Source organism: Heterodontus francisci, chromosome 7 (genome assembly GCF_036365525.1).
Source record: "Heterodontus francisci isolate sHetFra1 chromosome 7, sHetFra1.hap1, whole genome shotgun sequence".
NCBI classification, from domain to species: domain Eukaryota; kingdom Metazoa; phylum Chordata; class Chondrichthyes; order Heterodontiformes; family Heterodontidae; genus Heterodontus; species Heterodontus francisci.
The window spans coordinates 113,984,318-114,007,058 of record NC_090377.1 but is presented as its reverse complement, the minus strand read 5'-3'; the positions used below and the strand labels follow the sequence as shown (position 1 = coordinate 114,007,058).

The 22,741-nt window shown below is 43.3% G+C and overlaps 1 protein-coding gene across 1 annotated transcript in view; it reads right to left on the bottom strand.

Moving 5' to 3' along the window:
- The window catches only part of als2b (alsin Rho guanine nucleotide exchange factor ALS2 b), a 201,215-nt gene that overhangs the window by 141,448 nt on the left and 37,026 nt on the right, over positions 1 to 22,741 (bottom strand). Inside the window, exons 8-11 of the mRNA XM_068036302.1 lie at positions 22,214 to 22,399; positions 10,410 to 10,581; positions 8,912 to 9,101; positions 786 to 851 (exon numbers count right to left, since the gene is read on the bottom strand). Coding sequence (XP_067892403.1) covers positions 786 to 851; positions 8,912 to 9,101; positions 10,410 to 10,581; positions 22,214 to 22,399 — 614 coding nt within the window. The remainder of the gene's footprint in view (positions 1 to 785; positions 852 to 8,911; positions 9,102 to 10,409; positions 10,582 to 22,213; positions 22,400 to 22,741) is intronic.

Sequence of the window (22,741 nt, the reverse complement as noted above, 5' to 3'; positions counted from 1 at the left end):
GAGTTCCAGGTCCAACCAATCCTGTTTACGTCTCATAGAACAATCTTTCTTACCCACCAACCCCTGCTCCCATACCCCCCTACCCCACCCTCCATAACCCTCCACCTCACTCACCCACCAATGCCCTCTATCTCCTCTCTCCGCAGAAACACTCAAGTTTCGCATGGACCCATTTATACTTCAGTGTCCTTTCTTTGTCAAGTTATTCCACAGCTCAATTCCTCTTTGGCTGAGTAAGTTCCCTCTGACTTCCCTTCTTATTTCCAACTGTCTGATTTTTACTAAAATAAAAACAAGAAATGCTGGAAATACTCAGCAGGTCTGGCAGCATCGGTGAAGAGAGAAGCAGAGTTAACGTTTCGGGCCAGTGACCCTTCTTCGGAACTGTCTGATTTTTACTGTGTGTCCTGAGATTTGACCCCTTCACTAACAGGATACAATTTCCTTACTAACCCTACCCACCTGGTGTTATAACCAAATGTATATACATCACCACAATCCATGTGCAGGGCAGCCAGAAGTGGAGTGCTACTGAACTCAAAGAAACAAACAGAACCCAGGAGGAGTAGCATTGGAGGTACTCTTGGAGTCAGCCTCGGCATACAGAGATTGGTGCAGAAACTGGTAAGTGACAAACTATTCAACCATAGATAAGCAGTGCTTCACTAACCACGCATTTTTCTCCTCGGTGCAGCAGAGGCAGGGTGGATGCTTTATTCAAGGCAACTTGGACCTGCTCCAGTGCACCACAGAGTCTCAAGTAAGCGACATTCAGTTATACTTACACCGTTGGCTTGGCCAATGCTTGAAAACCACCAACCACCAAAAAATTCCCCACTGAGCTGGAGTACCTGAAACCAGAGAGAACAGCTTGGTCAACAGAACCAATGGCAATTTCATGGAAAGGAACAGACACAGCATCAAATTCAGGACCAAAGCACTAGCACCCAGCATTGAGAGTATGATCAGAATGGTGGGAGATCATCTGATACTGCAGGAGTATGTGTGGATAAAAGCAATGGGTTCCCATCCCTGGCCCATGAACCTCTACGGCCAACTGTATCACCTCCCCCCACTGTTGCCTGTCAAGAGATCTGCTAACCCAGTCTAGACTGAAGCCAACTTCAAAAACCCTTATCTTTTCGGCCCAGTACCGCATTGTGCCTTGTTCGCAGAGCCAATGTGTTGCACCTATCCTGTGTGTGGGGCTGTTGGATGAGCTGATGCAGAGGGAGCTCAGTACTGTATGCGAACCAGTGTGTGCGGATTTAAATGTGGCAGTGCAGAGAGAGCTCTGTACTGTACCTAATCTAATTGGGGGCATTGTTAATACTGAGAAGGACTGTGACAAAATACAAAATATAACAAACTTACAGAATGGGTCTGTAAATGGCAAATTAATTTCAATATAGATTAGTGCGAGGTGGTGCATTTTGGTTGCAAGAATAAGGAAGCCACATAGTACTTAGAAATTGAGAGATCTATGCACATAGATGCACAAATTACTAAAAGTTAAGAACAAAACCTTAGATCTACAAGACCTAGATAGTTAGTCGGGCTCACAGTGTGTCACATTTGCGCATACTGGAAGCTACATATATTAGTACACAGGGCCCTGTTCTTTGCAGACAGAAAGAACATGTACACACATTGCGCCTGTTTCAGCTAAACAAAATAAGTGACAGCCATTTTCTGGTTCGTTCCTCAGGGCAATGCCTTGACCAGAATTAAGCTGTCTGGTTTAAATTTCAAACAAAGCTTGGCAGTTAACTGTCAGTCACCATAAACTGGTGCATTCTCCATGGCAACGCCTCAACCAGAGTTCACTTGCCAATCAATCAGCACTCACTTCGCAAGCAGTATAAATTTGTTTCCCTTACTTTGGTATTCTTGTAGATTGTCCTGATGAGTGCAAGATGAGGAGGATGCAGAGATGCTTCAGGGTAATTTGGACAAGTTGAGTGAGTGGGCTAATACATGGCAGATGAAGTATAATATGGATAAATGTGAGGTTATCCACTTTGGTAGCAAAAACAGGAAGGCAGATTATCTGAACGGCTATAAACAGAGAGGGAAATATGCAGCGAGACCCAGGTGTTCTCGTACACCAGTCGCTGAAGGTAAACATGCAGGTCCAACAGGCAGTAAAAAAGGCAAATAGTATGTTGGCCTTCATAGCGAGAGGATTCGAGTACAGGAGCAGGGATGTCTTGCTGCAATTATACAGGGCCTTGGTAAGGCCACACCTGGAATATTGTGTGCAGTTTTGGTCTCCTTATCTGAGGAAGGATGTTCTTGCTACAGAGGGAGTACAGCGAAGGTTTACCAGACTGATTCCTGGGATGGTGGGACTGACCTATGAGGAGAGATTGAGTCGGTTAGGATTATATTCGTTGGAGGTCAGAAGAATGAGGGGGGATCTCATAGAAACCTATAAAATTCTAACAGGACTTGACAGGGTAGATGCAGGAAGGATGCTCCCGATGGTGGGGGGAGTCCAGAACCAGGGGTCATAGTATAATGATACAGGGTAAATCTTTCAGGACTGAGAGGAGGAGAAATTTCTTCACCCAGAGAGTGATGAGCCTGTGGAATTTGCTACCACAGAAAGCAGTTGAGGCCAAAACATTGTATGTTTTCAAGAAGGAGTTAGATAAAGCTCTTGGGTCTAAAGGGATCAAAGGGTATGGGGAGAAAGCGGGAACAGGCTACTGAGTTGGATGATCAGCCACGATCATAATGAATGGCGGAGCAGGCTCGAAGGGCCGAATGGCCTACTTCTGCTCCTATTTTCTATGTTTCTATGAAAAGCTTCGACAAAATGTATTAAAAGTTATTAAATCTATTTTCATCAATACTCAAGATCTAGATCATTACTTTGCACCGGTGTAAATGGAGCCATTAGAATCCAGGCTGACTTCCGACACAAGAACCTGTTAAAAGTGTACAAACCACAGTAGATGTACGGCCATAAGCATAAGGGCCATGGATGAGGGTTTCAGCGGAAGATGGGCGGGGGCAGTGACAACAAATGTTACGGAGGTGGAAGTAGGTAGTCTTGATGATGGAGAGAATATGGGGTCAGAAGCTGAACTTGGGGTCAAGTAAGATGTCAAGGTTGCCAACAGTCTGCCTCAGCCTCAGACAGCGGTCAGGGAGAGAGATGGAGTTACATAACATAAAAAATAGGTGGAGTAGACCACACGGCCCCTCGAGCCTGCACCGCAATTCAATGTGATCATGGCTGACCTTGGGCTTAAACTCCACCTACCTGCCCACTCCCCACATTCCTTGATTCCCTGAGAGACCACGAATCTGTCTATTGCAGCCTTAAATATATTCAATGATGGAGCATCCACAACCCTCTGGGGTTGAGAATTCCAAAGATTCACAACCCTTTGAAAGATGTTTCTCCTCATCTCAGTCCAAAACAATCAGCCCCTTATCCTGAGACTGTGTCCCTGAGTTTTAGATTCCCTAGCCAGGAGAAACAATTTCTTGGTATTTACCCTGTCAAGCCCCTTCAGAATTTTGTATATTTCAATTAGATCACCTCTCATTCTTGTAAACTCCAGACAGTACAGGTCCAATTTACTCAGCCTCTCAGCTTAGGACAACCCTCTCATCCCAGGGACCAATCTAGTGAACCTTCGCTGTACTGCCTCCAAGGCAAGTATATCCTTCCTTAGATATGGACACCATAACTGTACACAGTACTCCAGGTGTGGTCTCACCAAAGCCCTGTACAATTGTAGCAAGACTTCTTTCTTCTTGTACTCCAAACCCCTTGCAGTAAAGGCCAACAAGCCATTTGCTTTCCTAATTGCTTGCTCGATCTGCATACTAACTTTGTTTCCTTGTACGAGCATACCCAAGTCTCTCTGATCAACATTTACAAGTTTCATACCTTTTAAAAAATATTCTGCTCTTCTTACGAGAAAAGTGAATACCCACACTTCCCCACATTATACTCCATCTGTCATCTTGTTGCTCATTCACTTAACCTGTCTATTTCTCTTTGCAGCCTCACAGCTTGCATTTTCACCTAACTTTTTATCATCAGCAAACTTAGACAGAGACAGTGATGTGTCTAAGTCAATATAGATTGGAAATAGCTGAGACTCCAGCACTGATCCTTGTGGCACTCCACTAGTCACAGCCATGCCCCGTTTATGTCTACTCTTTGCTTCCTATCCATTAATCAATCCTCTAACAATTTTAATATATTACTCCCAACTCCATGAGCCCTTATCTTGCCCATTAACATTTTGTGTGGAACCTTCTCAAATGCCTTTTGGAAATCCTGGTATACTACATCTATCGATTTCCCTTTATTTACCCTACTAGTTACATCCTCAAAAAACTCAAATTTGTCAAACACAGTTTTCTTTTTGTAAAACCATGTTGGCTTTGTCTAATCATTATATGATTTTCTAAGTGCATTGTTAAGACTTCCTAAAGCAGTTTTCAGCACTTTCTCAAATGATGTCAGGCTAACTGGCCTGTAGTTCCCCATTTTCTCTCTCCCTCCTTTCTACAATGGCAGTGTCACCTTTGCTAACTTCCAATCTGCTGGGACCATTCAAGAATCCTTGGAATTTTGGAAAATCATAGCCAGCACATCCACTATCTCTTTTAGAACCTTAGGATGTAGGCCATCAGGTTCTGGGGATTTTTTGGATTTTAGTTCCTTAAATTTCTTCAATACTTTTTCTCTACTGATATTAATTACCTTAATTTCCTCAATCTTTTTAGCCCCTAGGTTACCCTCTATTTCTGGTATGCAACTTGTGTCTTCTATTATGAAGACAGATACAAATTATTTGTTCAATGTCTGCTATTTCTTCGTTCCCCATAATAATTTCTTCTGTCTCTGCTTCTAAGGGACCAACTTTTACTTTTGCTACTCTCTTTGTTTACTTGTAAAAGCTCTTACAATCTGTTTTAGTATTTCTAGCTCGTTTACTCTCGTTGTATATTTTTTCCCTTATCAACTTTTTGTTGACCCTTTCTGGTTTCTAAAACACTTCCAATCCTCAGACTTGCTACTATGCTTTGCAACATTATAAACCTCTTCTTTTAATCTAATACTATCCTTAACATCCTGAGTAAGCCATGGATGGATCTTTCTTGTTGAGTTGTTTTTCAATTAACAATGGGGAATTAAATTTCTGCTCATCCAATACTGGATGTCGGATAACAGCACGGTAAATCAGTCACTGGAGATGGTGGCGAGATACAGCTAGGCATAGAGTCCATAGAGATACAGCACTGAAACAGGCCCTTCGACCCACTGAGTCTGTGATGACCATCAACCACCCATTTATACTACATTAATCCCATATTCGCTACCACATCCCCACCTTCCCTCAATTATCCTACCTATACTAGGGGAAATTTACAATGACCAATTTGCCTATCAACCTGCAAGTCTTTGGCTGTGGGAGGAAACCGGAGCACCCGGCAGAAACCCACGCGGTCACAGGGAGAACTTGCAAACTCCACACAGGCAGTACCCAGAACTGAACCCAGGTCGCTGGAGCGGTGAGGCTGCGGTGCTAACCACTGTGCCGCCTCATCAGTGTACGTGTGGAACCTGATGTGATGCTTTTGGCTAATGGTGCCGAGTGTCAATATGTAGATGAGAAACAGGAGGGGGCCAAGTATAGATCCCAGGGAGACTCCAGAAGCAACAGTGTAGGAATGGGAGCTGAAGCCATTGCAGATGATTCCCGGCTACAACTGGATAGATAAGAATGGAACAAGGTAAGGTCAGTCCAACCCAGCTGGACAACAGAAGAGAGAAGTCGGACAAGGATAGTGTGAGCAACCATGCCAAATGCTGCATGCAGGCCAAGAAGGATGAGGAGGGATAATTTACCACAATCAGTCACATAGTATGTCATTTGTGACTTTGACATGGTCACTTCAGTGCTGTGACAAGGCAAAAACCAGATTGGAGGGATTCAAACATGGAGTAAAAGGAGGAAATCAATGCAATATTGAGGAAGGATATTGGCTCGGAACATCATGATGTAGAATCTGTATGGGAGGAGCTAAGAAACACCAAGGGGCAGAAAATGTTGGTGGGGATTGTCTATAGGCCCCCCCCAAACAGTAGTGGAGACGTAAGGGATGGCATTAAACAGGAAATTAGAGACGCATGCAATAAGGGTACAACTGTAATCATAGGTGACTTTAATCTATATATAGATTGGTCAAACCAAATTAGCAATAATACTGTGGAGGAGGATTTCCTGGAGTGTGTACGTGACAGGTTTTTTGAAGAACCAACGAACAGGCAATCTAGACTGGGTATTGTGCAATGAGAAAGGATTAACTAACAATTTTGTTGCAAGGGGTCCCTTGGGGAGGAGCAACCATAACATGATAGAATTCTTCACCAAGATGGAGAGCGAAGTAGTTGAATCCAAAGCTAGGGTCCTGGATCTTATCTGAGGAAGGATGTTCTTGCCATGGAGGGAGCGCAAAGAAGATTTACTAGGCTGATTCCTGGGATGGCAGGACTGACGTATGAGGAGAGATTGGGTTGGCTTGGCCTATATTCACTACAGTTTAGAAGAATGAGAGGGGATCTAATAGAAAACTATAAAATTCTAACAGAACTAGACAGGCTAGATGCAGAGAGGATGGTCCCGATGGCTGGGGGGGGGTCTCGAACCAGGGGTCACAGTCTCAGGAGACAGGGTATGTCATTTAGAACTGAGATAAGGAGAAATTTCTTCACTCAGAGGGTGGTGAACCTGTGGAATTCTCTACCACAGAAGGCAGTGGAGGCCAAGTCATTAAATATATTCAAGGAGATAGGTAGATATATTTCTTAATGCCAAAGGGATCAAGGATATGAGGAGAAAGTGAGAACAGGGTACTGAATTAGACGATCAGCCATGATCTTTTGTGAATGGCGGAGCAGACCCGAAGGGCCAAATGGCTTGCTCCTAGTTTCTATGTTTCTGGGAGAGACAGGCATGGATCTGGGAGGCAACATGTTCAAGATCTCGAGAGGAAAGGAAGATTGGAGATGGGGTGGTAGTTTGCAAAGACAGAGGGTTCAAGGGTGGGTGCAGTCAAAAGTGCACATAAAATTGCGAGCAGAAAGCCAGAAGTGCTCAGCAGATACAACCAAGGGCAGAATCTATGAAATCACATTCATTTGAGCACAGTACCAACATCAAACTCCCACTGTCACACATTACTGGTATTCTTATGGGAAAACAGACATCAGTGTGGCAGTGGGAAAGGTTGACATATCTCCACAAACTGAACATTTTCACTGGGATTGGCCAACACATCTCGTGAAAATAACGTTAATTATGGAGGCAGAAATAGGACATGCCCCAAAGGGCTCAGTGATAAGGACGGCAGGTGACTCAACCACACACACCAGGTAGTTGATGCACAGGTCTCTGCTGAGATAACTGACCTGACCTCAGCCGGGGCAACAGCAGGGAGGTGACAATTAGCACCACTGGGTCAGAGAGGGGAAAATGGGGCCGATTCCACATGGATACTGAGCGAGGATAAGATTGGGTTCGGCTCAGCTCAGTCCTCCCCTCTCACGACGCTCAGTCAGCGTATGCATGAGTGTTGCTGTAGGTTGACCAATGTTCATGGACCTAGAGCCCCTTCAGTTATTACCTTCAGAGTTGGAATAATGAGAAAACTGTCTTTTTTTGCTGACAGAGTAATGCAAAGCAATGAGTGAGGACAGATTTCCAGCATAGAAGGAGCAGAAAAAAAAGCTTGGAATCCTGTCCCAACCAAAGAACTGTAGTGTCATATACAGGAGGAGTAATTTGAGATGTGGTGAGTGTAGTGTGCTTGGGAAGAACAGGTGACTTTGGACACATGGTTCCCAAAACCCTCCACTAACGGGTCTTTCCTTATGTCATATCTGGGTCTGTTGTAGACTAATTGATAGAGATCGACTATTTTAATTCATTCTTGGGAATGTGGACATCACAGATAAGGCCAGTATTTATTGCCCATCCCTAACTGTCCTCAGGAAGGTGGTCGTGAGCTGCCTTCTTGACGCTGATTAGCTTGATAGCTCATTTCACAGGGCAGTTAAGAGTCAGCCACATTGCTGTGGGTCTGGAGTCACAAAGGCCAGACCTGGTAAAGAGGGCAGATTTCCTACCCTAAAGGACATTCATGAACCAGATGGGTTTTTACAACACTCCAGTAGAATTGATTGCTATGACTGATCAACAACTTCATTATCATTGTTTCATGCGACAACGAGGCTGGTAGGAGGCAACCTCTTTTGTTACATTGCAATTCCTATGTTCCTGTCCCACCCAACTTTATGAACTCCCCATTTCAAACAACGACTGTATTCATACAGCACTTTTAACTAATAGTGCTCCTATGAAGCATCTTGGGACATTTATCAAACAAAATTTGACAATGAGCCACAAGATGATATTTAGGGCAGATGACCAAAAGCTTGGTCAAAGAGGTAGGTTTTAAAGGAACTTTTTAAAGGACGAAAGAAAGGTAGAGAAGCAGAGAGATTCAGGGAGGGAATTCCAGAGCTTAGGGCCCAGGCAGCTGAAGACCTGGCCACCAATAGTGGAATGGTTAAAATCAAGGATGCTCAAGAGGCTAGAACTGACCAGGAGTTAATGTAGGTCAGCAAGCACAGGGGTGACTAGTGAACAGAACTTGGTGCAACTTAGGACAGGGCAGAGTTTTGGTCTCAAGTTTGCAGAGGATAGAATGTGGGAGGCCTCTAGCCTCCTCGCTGAGGTATTAAACCTTTGTGCTCTCACGTTTGAGCACATTTTTTTCTCTAACTTGTATGTAATATTAAACATCTCTACTCTCATTTGCCCCGAATGCGAATACATGCACTACTCCAGGAGCAGTAACAGGGTTGTGTACTTGCTCTTTGAATGTGTCCAGGAAGATGTTCGAGTGCTCCAACATGACCAGTGCCTTGACATCTTTTGAACTGTGAAGGAACTTATTTAAGGTGACACTGTGCTGTCCAACCAGATAGCAGAGTTTGCTGAATTTGCTGGCTGTATCTTGTAGTAATTGGGTTGAAGTCGAACCCAAAGTGGAAGCCAAGTTATCTGTAAAACATTGAGTAAAGGAGTAACTCTGACAGTCTTTAGTACATTCAAGCTGTTCTGTACATTACACAAACCTCATTCATGCTTCACCGTTTGTCACAGATCCATGGTCACACCTACATACTGCACTTTGGCCATTACATGGCACTCCAGTTCCCAAGAGCGAAGCTACAATCAGACAGATTGGTTTACAGCTCCAGAAGGCAGCAGACAGTCCAACATTCCCTAAAGGCTAAAGACATGCCTATTCTACTGCTTTGGACTTTGAAATATTTTTACATTTCTTTTTAAAAATGGCCAGAGTGTCTCTCAATTCTGGGCACGTTCTGGGCTTTCTCCTATCTGCAACCAGGCAGTTTCCACAGCATACCAACATTGATTCTTGCCCCCGCTACCGCTCAACTCAGGGCTCAAGAGTCCCTCAATCTTTCGCTGTATAATACTGGGGTACAGTACTAGTAGGTACAGGTCTTTTACTATAATAGTTTTATTTTAGTTTCGTTTAGTGATACAGCACTGAAACAGGCCCTTCGGCCCACCGAGTCTGTGCCAACCATCAACCACCCATTTATACTAATCGCACACTAATTCCATATTCCTACCACATCCCCACCTTCCCTCAATTCCCCTACCACCTACCTATACTAGGGGAAATTTATAATGGCCAATTAACCTATCAACCTGCAAGTCTTTGGCATGTGGGAGGAAACCGGAGCACCCGGAGGAAACCCACGCAGACACAGGGAGAACTTGCAAACTCCACACAGGCAGTACCCAGAATTGAACCTGGGTCGCTGGAGCTGTGAGGCTGCGGTGCTAACCACTGCGCCACCCCGATACTGGGGTAGATAATTGGTGGGTACAGGTCTATTACTGTACAACACTGAAGTACAGTACTGGTGGGTTCCGGTCTGTCACTGTACAATACTGGGGTACAGTACTGGCAGGTACAGGTCTGTTACTGCATTATATTGGGGTACAGTACTGGCAGGTACAAGTCTGTCACTGTATTAAGCTGGGGTATAGTACTGGTGGGAAGAGGTAGGTCACTGTATAACATTGGGATACAGTACTGGTGGATTCAGGTGTGTTGCTGTATAAAACAACAGCCTAGTTTAGTAATTTATTATAGTAATTTAGCTCAGAATGCTCCATCCACGAGCACCCCAACAATCGCTAATGTACTGTTGGGTGGATGTTATACAAACATTCAATTTTTTGATTAAAATCCTGTCGCACACATTATATGGAATGGAGAGGAGCAGATGGTCAGATACTAGTGGACAAAATGATGATGATTTGCCATACCTAAACCCAGCAGGGGTTTGAGAATCTGATTTTTCACATCACTCAGCTTGCAGTGGAATCTCCTCTCTGATGATGCTAGTTCATGTAAGCTGGCAATATAGCCCATTACGTTTCTGTCCGAGAGCGCCAAGCACATCTGCCCCCCTGCAAACAGGCTGTTTATGTAGCCAAGCTGAAAAAAAATAGAGGAGAACATTATTGCAATGCTGGAAGACAAGAACAACCAGTTGACAAGTCCGTATTCCATCTATTCACACAGCAGGGATTCTACAGGGGCTGTGGGCAGGGTTACAGACACATGAGTAATACGACAGCCAGTTCCAGAAAATGGGTCCAAGATTCACCATGGGGTCCAGTAGAATGTCCCCTAAACATTCATTCCTTCAGGTGACAAAACCAGTTACTTGAGAAGAAAATATTGTTCCTCGCTCAGAGAGCACTAGGCCAGCTCACGCAAAGAATGAAGGTGTGTGGGCCTTCACATTATCCAGACAGTCCTGATCACTTTGAAGCCCACAAGTTACTTTTTTTTTTGAAGTGAAGTCACTGTTGTAATGTAGGCAAACACAGCAACCAATTTTCACACAGCAATATCCCACAAACAGCAAGGAGATTTTTTTTTTTAAACGACGTTGGAATAAATGTTGGCCAGGACACTGGGGAGAACACCTGAACTATTTTCCAAATAGTGCCTTGGCATCTTTTACGTTCACAAAAGGGGGGCAGACATTTCATCAAAAAGACGTCTCCTCTGACAGTGCAGCACTCCCTCAGTACTCAAAAGGATATAACCCTGAACCCACTGCTCCTCACCAAATATCATCTATGAACCTCCCAGCTAGATTAATTTGTAAAGCGCTCCCACGTAACCATTGTTCTGCGACAGTTTGAATCGATCTCGCGCCTTTAACATAGCGAATGGTGCTTCACCGGCGCGTTTTCACAAAATTTGGCAACAAGTCACATAAAGGGATAGAAGGACAGTTGACCAAAAACTTGGTCAAAGAAGTAGTCTAAGGAGCTTCTTAAAGCAAAAGAGATAGAAAGGTAGAGAGGTACAGGGAGGGAATTCCAGGGCCTGGACAACTGAAGGTACAGCTGCCAGTGGTGTAACTATTAAAATGGTGAAGCGATAAAAAACCACCGGACAGATTACATGTGTCGCACCCACAGAGAGGTGAAAAGGCAGTCCAGATGATCTGATTACATGTAGAAATAGGTGGCTGCCCCCAGTCAAACCCCAACTTCTCTCCATTTTCCCCCCTGGAGAGCACATGGTTTGGTGGGGTAACACATCAGCATGTATAAAGGATTGGTTAGCTAACAAGAGGAGAGTAGGGATAAATGGGTCATCTTCAGGTTGGCAAGCTGTAACTAGTGGAGTGCCACAGGGATCAGTGCTGGGGCCTCAACTATTTACAATCTATATCAGTGACTTGGATGAAGGGACCGATGTATAGTGGCTAAATTTGCCGATGACACCTAGATAGGAAGGAAAGAAAGTTGTCAAGAGGAGGTCAAGAATCTACAATGGGATATAGATAGGTTAAGTGTGTGGGCAACAATTTGCCAGATGGAGTATAATGTGGAAAATGTGAACATGTCCATTTTGTCAGGAAGAATGGAAAAGCACTATATTATTTAAATGGAGAGAGACTGCAGAACTCTGTGGTACACAGGGATCTGGGTGTCCTGGTACATGAATCACAAAAAGTTAGTATGCAAGTACAGCAAGTGATTAGAAAAGCAAATTAAATATTGGCAGTTATTGCAAGGGGAATCAAGTATAAAACGAGGGAAGTTTTACTGCAGCTGTACAGAACTTTGGCGAAACCACATCTGGAGTACAGTGTACAGCTTTGGTCTCCTTATTTGAAAAGGAATATAATTGCATTAGAAGCAGTTCAGAGAAGGCTCACTCGACTCATTCCGGGGATGAAGGGCTTATCTTATGAAGAAAGGCTGGACAGGTTCGGCCTATACCCTTTGGAGTTTCGAAGAACGAGAGGTGATCTTATTGAAACATAAGATCCTAAGGCAACTTGACAGGGTTGATGCTGAAAGGACGTTTCCTCTTGTTGGGGGGAAAACTAGAACTAGGGGACACAGTTTAAGAATAAGATTCTCCCTTTTAAAAGATGGAGATGAGGAGAAATTCTTTCTCTAAGGTTCATTAGTCTGTGGAATTTCCTTCCCCAGAAAGCAGTGGAGGCTGGGTCATTGATTTTATTCAAGGCTGAGTTAGATAGATTTTGGAAAGACAAGGGAGTCAAGGGTCATGGGGGGGCAGTCAGGAAAATGGAGTTGAGGCCACAACCAGATCAGTCATGATCTTATTGAATGGCGGAGCAGGCTTGAGGATGAAATTGTTTACTCCTGCTTCTAAGTCCGATGTTCCTATGAAGAAATTGATTCTTATTCAGTTCTTTTGGTATTTGAAGTAGCTGTTCATGTGTGACCCTAGACAGGATTTGCTGGTGAGGTTTCCAAGCATGCAGCTGCTTCATTCCCTCCCATAAAGACACATTTTCCAACAGGGGTCACTGGATAGGTGATCAGGCACAGGAATCCTCCCTAACTCAAGGCACTGAGACAAAGGGTCGCTCCCCTACTCCTCCCCCAACTCAGATTAGCTCATTCAGCAAAGGCTGGGGTGGTGGAGGTGGCATCAAACCTGGACCCTTCTGGTCTGTCAGGAAACACACTGCATTGACTGATTGACTGGGGACCCAACAGGATAAAAGTTCAGCAGCATATTGAAGAAATGGTGAAATATCAACCCAAATTGTCCACTTTCAACATCAAGAATAATGATGCTTGGATTTATCGAAAAGTTTGTGGATAGCCCACTCACTGGCAAGGTGTAGGGGGACCAAAACCACACTCATGTCCAGCTGCAACTGATGGTTCTGCACACCAGAGAACCACTAGATACATTCCTGGGATGACAGAGGTGTCCTATGAGAGGAGATTGAACAGCATGGACCAACATTCTCTCAGTTTAAAAGAATGAGGGGATTTCATTGAAATATGTAAGATTGTGAGCAGGCTGGACAGGATAAATGCCAAGAGGCTGCTTCCCCTGGCTGGAGTCTAGCACAAGAGGTCACAGTTTCAGGATAAAGGATCAACCATTTGGGACGGAGAGGAGGAGAAATTTCTTCATTCAAGAGGGTTGTGAATCTTTGGCATTCTCTACCCTAGAGAGCCGTGAACGCTCAGTTGTTGAGTATATTCAAGACTGAGATCAATAGACCTTTTGGGCGTTAAGGGAATCAAGGGATATGAAGTCAAGGGGTAAAAGCGGAATTAAATGTAGTTTAGCCATGAACATACTGAATGGTGGAGCAGGTTCAAGGGACCTTATGACCTACTCCAGCTCTATTTCTTATGTTCACTGTTGGTGTCATTTATACCAATACATAAAGAGCTTATAACTCGTTTTTAAAATAAGCCAACACTGAGGAAGCAAAAGGATTTTACAGACTGCCTGGTCCCATTGCAAATTAGTCATCCCTGGATCCTACTGAAGCGAGTATCTTCCATAGGGATAGAAGTTACAATGAAGCTCCATTAATCAAAGGCAGTTTATATCACCACTGGATCTCTTCATGTGTTAAACAGTTTATAGTCAACACCTGCCAGTAAGTTGCACAGAGGACAGCCTATACTGTGCCTGGAGAGTAGTTATTGCCTTTTCAAATTCCACTTCACTCTCATCATTTAACTCCTTATAGTATTCTCTGTGCAACACACTCAAGAGGGCCCAGAGAAACAATAAACTGGAGAGCATCCTAGAACAACCACCTGTAACAGTCAGCCACTCATATCCTATTTCACAGAATACATCTTTTACTGCTGGTCATTCCCCACGATTTCCATGCACAGATCACCAAACTGAGCTTGCTGAGGTCACCTCACACACTTATGTGAGTACACACATAAGGGTATCAGGCACTTGGTAAGAAAACGGGCTACTTCACAGCTTTGTGACAAAAACCACTCAGAAATGGGGCAACAGTTGGAGTTCTAAATATTAGGAGAGTTCTGCTGTTTCATATAGATAATTCCACTGAGTCAAGAGGTTTTCAAATGTCAGAAGTGCTAGAACAAAAGCAGAACTGATGAGTGCTTTCTTTTAAAAAAAATTCAGTCACCATGGTCTAGTGAAGGGAATTGGAGTCACGTTCAATAATCCCGAACAGTTACAGACCCTAACCCTGTTGTATAAGTAGTGACTCCATAGTTACAGTGAGTATCCCTTATCCAACTGAAATCAACTGGAATTTCATACAGTTATGGAAGAGCAGCTGACAACTTGAGCCAAGCCATCTTAATTCTTTATTAGTTTGCCTCTCCCCAGTCTCCTCCATCCTCACCAACAATACGTAAGAGGAGCTCAGGAACTTCTCCATCACTAAGATTGAGACCATCTGATTAGCTTCCTCTGCCGCTTCTCTCCCTTCGCAAACCCACTGGGCCAAGCTTCCTCAAAAGTTCCCCACCTTCCGAGCCCTGAACTCACATCTTTCTCTTTTACCTCATGTCCTCTGAACTCATCTTGACCACGAGATCCACCCTCTGCTCCCTCAACCCTATTCCCACTAAACTGCTGGCCACTAAACTTTCCTTCCTGGTCTCCACGTTAGCTGATATTGTTAATGGTTCTCCCTCTTAAGATACTATTCCTCTCTCCTTCAGAACCATTGTTTTAAGTCCCAGCTACAAATGCTGTTCCTTAGCTACTGACTCCCTGGCCACTGTCTCGAGGTTGAACCAGACTATTTGCAACCTTGGTGTCATATTTGACCACGAGATGAGCGACTAACTACATTTCCACACCATCACTAAGACCACCTATTTTCACCTCCATAATGTCGCCTGACTCTGTCCTGGCCTCAGCTCATCTGTGCTGAATGCCTCATGCCTTCGCTACCTCTAGACTTGACTATTCTAATGCACTCCTGACCAGCCTCCCACATTCTACCCATCATAAACTTGATGTCATCCAAATCTCTGCTGCCTGTGTCCTCACTCCCACCAAATCCAGTTCACCCATCACTCCTGTGCTCGCTGACCTACACTGCTTGATCAGGCAACACCTCTATTTTTAAATTTACATCCTTGCTTTCAAGTACCTCTATGGTCTCATCCCTCTCTATCTCTAATGTCCTCTAGCACCAGAACCCTCCGAAATATCAGTGCTCCTCCAATTCTGGCCTCTTGGGGGTGGGGGTGGGGGTGGGGGGGAATCCTCGATTTTAATCACTCCACCATTGGTGGCCGTATCTTCAGCTGCTTATGTTCTCACCTCAGGAATTCCCTCCCTAAACCTTTCCAACTCACTTTCCTCTTTTAATTACACTCCTTAAAACCAACCTCACTGACCAAGTTTATGGCTATCTGCCCCAAAAATCATCTTATATGACTCAGTCAAATCTTGCTTTATAACACTGAAGCACTTTGTGATGTTTTATTACATTAAAGGCACAATACAAGTGCAAGATATCGCTGTTGTGCTACAATTCTCAAATTTTTAAAGCAAAGTTTGTTTTGAAGATAATTATTTTGCCTCAAGCTCATGTAAATTTTTTTTTTTATTCGCTCATGGGATGTGGGTGTCGCTGGCTAGGCCAGCATTTATTGCCCATCCCCAATTGCCCTTGAGAAGCTGCCTTTTTGAACCATTGCAGTCCACGTGGGGTAGGTGCACCCACAGTGCTGTTAGGAAGGGAGTTCCAGGATTTTGACCCAGCGACAGTGAAGGAACAGGGATATAGTTCCAAGTCAGGATGGTGTGTGGCTTGGAGGGGAACTTGCAGGTGGTGTTCCATTGCATCTGCTGCCTTTGCCCTTGTAGGTGGTAGAGGTCACAGGTTTGGAAGGTGCTGTCAAAAGGAGCCTTGGTGAGTTGCTGCAGTACATTTTGTAGATAGTACACACTGCTGCCACTGTGTGTCAATGGTAAAGGGAGCGAATGTTGAAGGTGGTGGATTGGGTACCAAACGGGCTGCTTTGTCCTGGATGGTGTTGAGCTTCTTGAGTGTTGTTGGAGCTGCATCCATCCAGGCAAGTGGAGAGTATTCCACCACACTCCTGGCTTGTGCCTTGTAGATAGCAGAGAGGAGGCGAGTTATTCACTGCAGAATTCCCAGCCTCTGACCTGCCCTTGTAGCCACAGCATGTGTGTGGCTGGTCCAGTTCAGTTTCTGATCAAAGATAACCCCCAGGATGTTGATAGTGGGGGATTCAGCAATGGTAATGCCATTGATCATCAAGGGGAAATGGTTAGATTCCCTCTTGTTTGAAATGGTCATTGCCTGGCATTTGAGAGACGCGAATGGCACTTGCCACTTATCAGCCCAAGCCTGGATGTTGTCTAGATCTTGCTGCAGCTGGACACGGGCTGCTTCAATCTCTGAGGAGCCACAATGATGCTGAACATTGTGCAATCAGCAAACATCCCCACTTCCAAATTTTAGATGGAGGGAAGGTCATTGATGAAGCAGCTGAAGATGGTTGGGCATAGGACACTACCCTGAAGAACTCCTGCAGTGATGTCCTGGAGCTCAGATGATTGGCCTCCAACAACCACAACCATCTTCCTTTGTACTAAGTATGATTCCAGCCAATGGGGAGTTTTCTTCAATTCCCCTCGACTTCAGTTTTGCTAGGGCTCCTTGATGCCACAGTCAGTCAAATGCTGTCTGATGTCAAGGGCAATCAATCACTCATCTCCCCTCTGGAGTTCAGCTCTTTTGCCCACATTTGGACCAAGGCTGTAATGAGGTCAAGAGCTGATTGGCCCTGGTGGAACCCAAACTGAGCATCAGTGAGCAGGTTATTGCTGAGCCAACCACTTGATAACACTGTCAATGACCCATTCCATCACTTTGCTGATGATCGAGAGCACACGGATAGTGCGGTAATTGACCTGGTTGGATTTGTCCTGCTTTTTGTGGACAGGACGTACTTGGCAATTTTCCACATTGCTGGGTAGATGCCAGTGTTGTAGCTGTACTGAAACAGCTTGGCTAGGGGCGCAGCAAGTTCTGGAGCGCCAGTCTTCAGTACTATTGCCAGAATGTTGTCAGGGCCATAGCCTTTGCAGTATCCAATGCTTTCAGCTGTTTCTTGATATCATGTGAAGTGAACCGAATTGGCTGAAGACTAGCATCTTGTGATGCTGGGGACCTCAGAAGGAGGCAGAAATGGATCATCCACTCGGCCCTTCTGGCTGAAGATGGATGCAAATGCTTCAACCTTATCTTTTGCACTGATGTGCTGGGCTCCTTCATCATTGACGATGGAGATATTTGTGGAGCCTTCTCCTCCTGTTTGGTTGTGGACAATGAAACAACTTTCACAACAGGATGTGGCAGGACTGCAGAACTTAGATCTGATCAGTTGGTTGTGGGATTGCTTAGACTTGTCTATAGCATGCTGCTTCCACTGTTTGGCACACAAGTAGTCCTGTGTTGTAGTTTCACCAAGCTGACACCATTTTGGATTACTAATAATGCCCAACATTGACAGCATTTTTAAAAAATTGTTTACTGATTCAAATAAATATTTAGCAGTCCCCAACGAGAAAAGCTCATTTTACTTCTCACTTATAGGTAAAGAATGAACTAACTGGTTGGCCAGCCACACATTAAATATACATCAATAGGAAACAACATGGTTTCACATTGAACAGCTTTCTGGTGTCACTTATTCAGGGTCAGGTCTATTTAGAAAACAGACCAGTAAGCTTCTGAAGGTAAGAACACACCATAACTATTATACTCACACTTCCAAAATTCTTTCAAGTAACATTCTTAATCCCTCCACATGCAACAGAACAAAGTGTAATCCAATTAACAACAGACAAGCAGATAATAAAGACAACAGCAGTAGAAATCATGAGGAGAAAAAATATTGGTTCAAATTTCAACTAAAATTCTGCAAGAAGTGTTAAACACCAAACAAAAGCACAACTATCCTACCCAATCCACACAAGGAGAGAAACTCTGTTCCTCCCTCAGTGAGGAAAAAGCTGCAGTGTTTCAAAATGGATTCTCCCACAACACAGCAACAGCTGAAAAGCTCAAACACACTCAGGGACAGTAATCAATCTAATCACATGCCCAGACTCCACCATGTCCAAACTACACAAATCATCTAACTAACACAAAACCTAAGTGTTCTCTAATGCTAACTATTTGGGATACAGATTAATACACTATATCATCACCTCCCAACAGGTTGCAGCTGTGTCCTGGTCTATTCATGGCCAACAAATGGGCTAAATTGCCTTAAACAGGCTGCAGATGTTCCCCCCGATGCACAGTGTCAATCTCCAGGGAGTAGTCAGTTTAAAGGTCAGGAATAACCCTGATGATTTGCTCTTTTTATGCATATAAAATGTGTATTTCCCATCAAAACATCACTAAACCAGCTAACTATAATCCTTCAACACTGATTGTAGAAGCAACCACCTTTTTAATGAAAACTGGAACAAAGGGGTAAGTCACATAATGCAAAATACAACTGGAGTTTAAATAGTTGAAGAAAAGATAAAATGATTCAGGAAGTGGTGATGAGGAGGAAAAACAGAAAATTTGCAGCTTTGAGATCCTGGGAGAGTGAGTCTCAATGTTAATGTAGGGAAGTAGATTAGCATATGAAAAATAATTCTCTTGACCCTATTTTATACCATAAAATCATATGGCATTAGAGGACATTCAGCCATTTGTCTGTGTTGGCTTTTTGAAAGTTATCCAGATACTGTCCTGCTCTGTCCCCACAGTCCTGCATATTTTTCCCCTTGAAGTATTTGTGCAATTCTCTTTTTTTGCAAGTTATTATTGAATCTGTTTTCAACAGTCTTTCCAGCCAGTGAATTTAACAACTAACTGTGAAACAAACTGTCCTTTTATTGTCTCTAGTTCTTTTGCCAATTACCTCATATGTGTCCTCTGCCACTAGAAATAGTTATTCCTTATTTATTCTCTCCAACTTTTGGATACCTCTATCAAATCTCCCTTAAGTCTTTCTCTGCTCCAAAGAGAATAACTCCAGTTTCTCTAATGTCTCCATATAACTGAAGTCTCTCATCCCTGGTACCATTCCAATAAATCTCCTAAGGCCTTAACATCCTTCTTGAAGTGTGGTGCCCAGAATTGAACACAATATGCCAGCTGGGGTTTAATCAGTGCTTTATAAAAGGATTAGCATAACTTCCTTGCTTTTGTACTCTCTGCCTCTAGTTACAAAACTAAGGACCTTGTATGCCTTTTTAACATCCTTAACCTTTCCTGCCACCTTCAAGGTTTTGTGTATATACATCCTTAGGTGTCTGTTTTTATACCCCTGAGGAACACCACTATGTACTTCCTTCCAATCTGAAAAACAACTATTGACCACTCCCCTCAGCTTTCTGTCCTTTAGCCAATTTCATATCCACATAGCCATTGCCTGATTAATGCCATGGGTACTTTAATCAAATACTTCTTGAAAATCCATTTACACAGCATCAATTGTACTATCCTTGTCACTGTTTGTTCATCAATGAACTCTATTAAGTTAGCCAACACAATTTGCCTTTAACAAATCTGTGCTGGCCTTCATTTATTAACCCATAATTTTCCAAGTGCCAATTAACTTTGGCCTCGATTATTTTTCTCAAAGTCTGCCCACAACTCCTGTCAGGCAGATTGGCCTGTAATTGCCAAGTCTATCCCCCTCTCCATTTTCAAACAAAAATATAACATTTGCAAACCTCCAGTCCACTGGTGCACCTCCAATATCTTAGGAGAATTGTAAGATTATGGTGACCGCCTCTATAATTACCACCACTGCTTCCCTCAGCAAACCTAAGATGTGTCCCATCTGGATCAGATGACTCTTCTACCTTGACCACTTCCAGTCTTTTGAGTACTTCCACCTTGTTTTTTATGTCAAACTTCTCTACCTCCTCCTTAACTGTGACATTGACAATATCCTATTATTTTGTGGAAAGAGATGTAAATAATTCATTTAAGTACTTAGGATATACTCTCTGCCCTCACAAGATATCCTTTTGGTCCCTAATTGGCCCAACATTTCTTTGACTATCCTTTTACTATGTATATGTTTATAAAAGACTCCTGGGTTCCCTTTTAGGTTACCCACTAAACTGTTCTCATACACTCTTTGCCTGACTTATTTCCTTTTTCAGTTCTCCCATGTACTTTTTGCTTTCAACTTGGTTCTCTACTGAATTATGAACCTGACATTTATCACAAGCTGCCTTTTCCTGTTTCATTTTAATCTGTATATCTTTGGACATCCAGAGAGCTCTAGCTTTGGATGCCCTTCCTTTCGCTCTCATGGAAATGTCTAGTCTGTATCTAAACCATCTCTTCTTTGAAGGCCTCCCATTTACTTATTTACTGTTTTATCTACCAATCTTTGATTCCGCCTGGGCTAGATTCCTTTTCAACTCTGTGAAATTAGCTGTCCTTTAGTTGAGTGCTTTCACTTCTGTTCCTTGTCCTTTTCCATAACCACTCTAAATCTGATATTGTGATCGCTGTTCCCCAAATGCTCCCCCCACACAAACGTGTCCAAATTTATTCTCCAGAACTAAATCTAGTACTGCTTCCTTCCTCGTTGGGCTGAAAACAAACTGATAAAGAAAGTTCTTGGGCACATTTGAGGAATTCCTCCCCATTTTTCCTTTAGGCTGTTATTTTCCTAGTCTATATTAGGATAATTGAAGTATCTCATTATCACTACTCTACAGTTTCTTGCATCTTTCTGTAATTTTCCTGAGCATTTGCTACACAATCTCTTTCTCGCTATTTGGGGACCTAAAGTATACATCCAGCAGTGTAATAGCACTTCTATTGTTCCTTTAATGCTAACCAAATACATTCTGTCTTTGAACCCTTGAGTACACCATCCCTATCCAGGGCTGTAACAGCATCTTTGATAAATACTGTTGCCCACTCCCTTCCTTTTTATTTTCTCTTTTCCTATCTTTCCTGAATACATTGCAGCCAAGGATATTAAGTGTCCACTTCTTGTTTGAGCCAGGTCTCTGTTATTGTCGCTATTTGATAATCTCAGGCAGCTATTTGCGCCTGCAGCTCATCAACCTTATTTACCATGCTCTATGCAAGTATGCATATGCACTCTAAGCCCATCTTAGTTTGTCTTACATTTCCCTCTTTTCTGATCCCTCCTATTTCAGGGCTACTCTTCAACATCAACATCATCTACCTTTCCTGGTAACTTACTCCACAGCTCCATATCACTGTTCGAGTGGAAAAAGTTCACCATCCACCCACCCTGAGTTCCATTATTACTTTTAACATCCTCATTTGTAACATGTATCCCTTGGAATTTGAGATTTTTGGGTTCAAATAAAATATGTAATTTATCTGAAAATGATGCAACTTTGAGTAAGAACATTAAATAACTCAAGGATAAGAAACCTGATTGGGCCCACGGTAGTTGATCCCACTCACACAGACCAGCATCCAATTAGCCCAGGCTAACATCCAACTCAAGCATCCCAACAACAGTGTCCCAGCCAACCAACCGGTCAACCAAATGTTCTGGCCAAGATCCAACTGCATTTTGAATTTTCCCAATTCTTAGATTGTCGTTTTTCCTGGCAGATCATTATCAACCATACCATCCTTTAAGCAAATAATTTGTTTTCAGGTTTGGCTTAAATTTATGTTCTACTGGCATGATGTTCCTTGGAGTAATATTCTGGGTTCAACATGTTCTTTATTACTCAATGGGATGGATATTTAAAGAACTTCACTTGCCTTGTTACAGATTGACAGAAACACTGGTTGCTGGGTGCAGGTATGACTGCGGTCAGTGTTCCCAGCCTCTTGCAAAGCTTGTTGCCCACAGTAATAAACATTGGGCTGGAAGAATTCCCCATCTGCCAAAAAGAGGGAATGTCCCTGTCCTGCTGCCACATCCCACACAAGGACGCCCTCGGGAATCTGCAGCAGAAAAATAATTGCGTCAGGTACCATGACTTGTACAATAATCAATAATCAGTCAGTTTAATTCTTTAAGAATAGCTGAGAGATTTCTCTATCCAGGCAACAAACATTCAACAGGAGGCTAGCCTCTATAAACTTTTATTGTTTTCCTCCTCCCCGCTTCTGAAGACGCTACCTCTTGCTGTGTGTGCAGTTCCATTTAAAAACTGCTACTGAAGTAATTCCTTTAACCTAGAAAAACCTCCCAAGGTTTTTGTGGCTGAGTTGGGAAAGGTGGCCAAAAGTTTGAGTGAAACATATCTTGAGGATTTTAAAGTTGTGATGTGAGGTGTAGAAGCG